This window comes from Microtus ochrogaster, chromosome 1, assembly GCF_000317375.1.
Source record: "Microtus ochrogaster isolate Prairie Vole_2 chromosome 1, MicOch1.0, whole genome shotgun sequence".
In the NCBI taxonomy this organism is placed as follows: Eukaryota; Metazoa; Chordata; class Mammalia; order Rodentia; family Cricetidae; genus Microtus; species Microtus ochrogaster.
In genome coordinates, this window is record NC_022009.1 from 108,290,529 (window position 1) to 108,292,500 (window position 1,972).

General features: G+C 37.0%; 1 protein-coding gene across 1 annotated transcript in view; it reads left to right on the forward strand.

Annotated features, from left to right (window-relative positions):
* The window catches only part of LOC101990466 (arylacetamide deacetylase-like 2), a 20,231-nt gene extending 18,590 nt beyond the window's left edge, over positions 1–1,641 (forward strand). Inside the window, exon 5 of the mRNA XM_005344032.2 lies at positions 1,039–1,641. Coding sequence (XP_005344089.1) covers positions 1,039–1,641 — 603 coding nt within the window. The remainder of the gene's footprint in view (positions 1–1,038) is intronic.
* Positions 1,642–1,972: the final 331 nt, after the last annotated feature.

Below are 1,972 nucleotides of genomic sequence, written 5' to 3' on the forward strand. Positions count from 1 at the left end.
TCTGTAGCTTTGGAACTTGTCCTGGAACTTGCTTGGTTTACCAGGTTGGCCTTGAACTCATAGAGATCCACCCACCTCTTCCTCCCAAGTGCTTGGGATAAAGGCGTGTGCTACCACCACCAGGCTAAAGACTTTGTACCTATGATGTGTTGTGCATTTTAAAGTTGGTCAGATACTTTCCTTGCGATGTGCTGTTGAGATTTCAACTAGCCCTCTCATTTCATATAAATTCACTTTCTGATGAGGGCATGACCTTGCGCCCAGCACATCCTGAACTTCCTGTGGAGGGATGCAGACACAGTTGGGGATGCTGCACTCTGCTATAAAAGTGCACGTGCTGCAAAGACCCACTGCAAGGTCTCTCCTTCAGCGTGCTAACTAGGAAATGAAAGGAAGGATCTTCTTATGACTGCAAACTCAGGACTCTTCCCGTTTCCGGCAGAGACAGATTACACATGAAATAGTCCATTACTTTCTTCTTCTCTTCTGCCTTTTGTAAATTATTCTTTGTGTTTTCTGTCATATTATAACACTAGTAGCTGAAGGTAAGGCATATGATAGAATTGTTTGCAACATGTAACAACAAATGTTCAAGCTCCATCTGAATGGGTTTTCGACATGCTGTTTTACCATATTCATTGTTTCTGCTATTGTAGATTCCTGTATGTCAACATAAGCAAGCTGGGCATGATGACACATGCCTAGGTTAAAGTCATATTGGAGGCTAATACAGGAGTACAGTATGTGATAGATAGATAAAAACAACTTGTCACCAAAAACTAAAAGTATTTTTAAACATAGCTGTTCTGCCATCTCTAGTAGAATTCTCCAGCTCAAGGTCTCGTTTGGCTGCAAAGTATGAAGACGGTGGAATGAGGGTCTCATTTTTCACACCATGAGTAAATGTTATGAGAATAATCTTCAGATACTGTTTCAGTTTAATAAATTTATTTACCTTAGGACATTAAAACAAAGTTACCAATTCTTTTTTGTTAAAGCTATTGACTCATTAACACTCATCATGTGTTTTGTTTATAGCTACAGGATGATCCAGAATACAGAAACAAAATTAAGGCACAAGCTATGATATACCCTGGACTACAGGTGATTGATACCTGGATGCCATCTTATCGAGAGTATGAAAATGGTCCCTTTTTGTCAAGGAAGTTAGCAATTAGGTTGTCAATAGTATATTTCACAGAAGAGAGAGAAACAATAAATGCAGTACTGAGAAATGAGCACATGCCTGAAGGATCGAGAGACTTGTTCAAGTTTGTGAACTGGAGTCACTTCCTTCCTGAGAAGTATAAGAAGAACCATGTTTATAGGAAGCCCGTATTTGGGAAGCTGAATGCCTTCTTACCATTAATTAAGGATAGAAGACTGTCACCTTTGTTAGTCAATGACTCCTGGCTACAGAGGATGCCGTTAACTTATGTCCTCACATGTGAACATGACATCCTAAGAGATGATGGATTTATTTATGTCACCCGACTCAGAAATGCAGGAGTTCCAGTTACACATGAACACATAGAGGATGCAATTCATGGAGCCATATCATTTGTCACAGCACCAATGTATTTACATTCAGGTTTGAGGATAATAAATAAGTATATAAGTTGGCTACAAGAAAATCTATAAATCAATTGTACATATAGCTAGGTAGGTAGCAATGCTACCTAAAGATTATAATTTAAAGTATTTTAAAATTAAAGAGTTGTTTAAACATGATTTGAACTTTGGATAAACCTAATTTTAAGTTAGAATAAATATGGTTTAGTATATTTGGGAAGTTACTTAATTTTGATAATTTACAATTCAATAAAATGGAGATATTCATTCTGTTGCCATCTTTAACACCATGAGTTACTTAATTTTGATAATTTACAATTCAATAAAATGGAGATATTCATTCTGTTGCCATCTTTAACACCATGAGTACAGATACTCTCTGAGAAATCAAACCTAATAG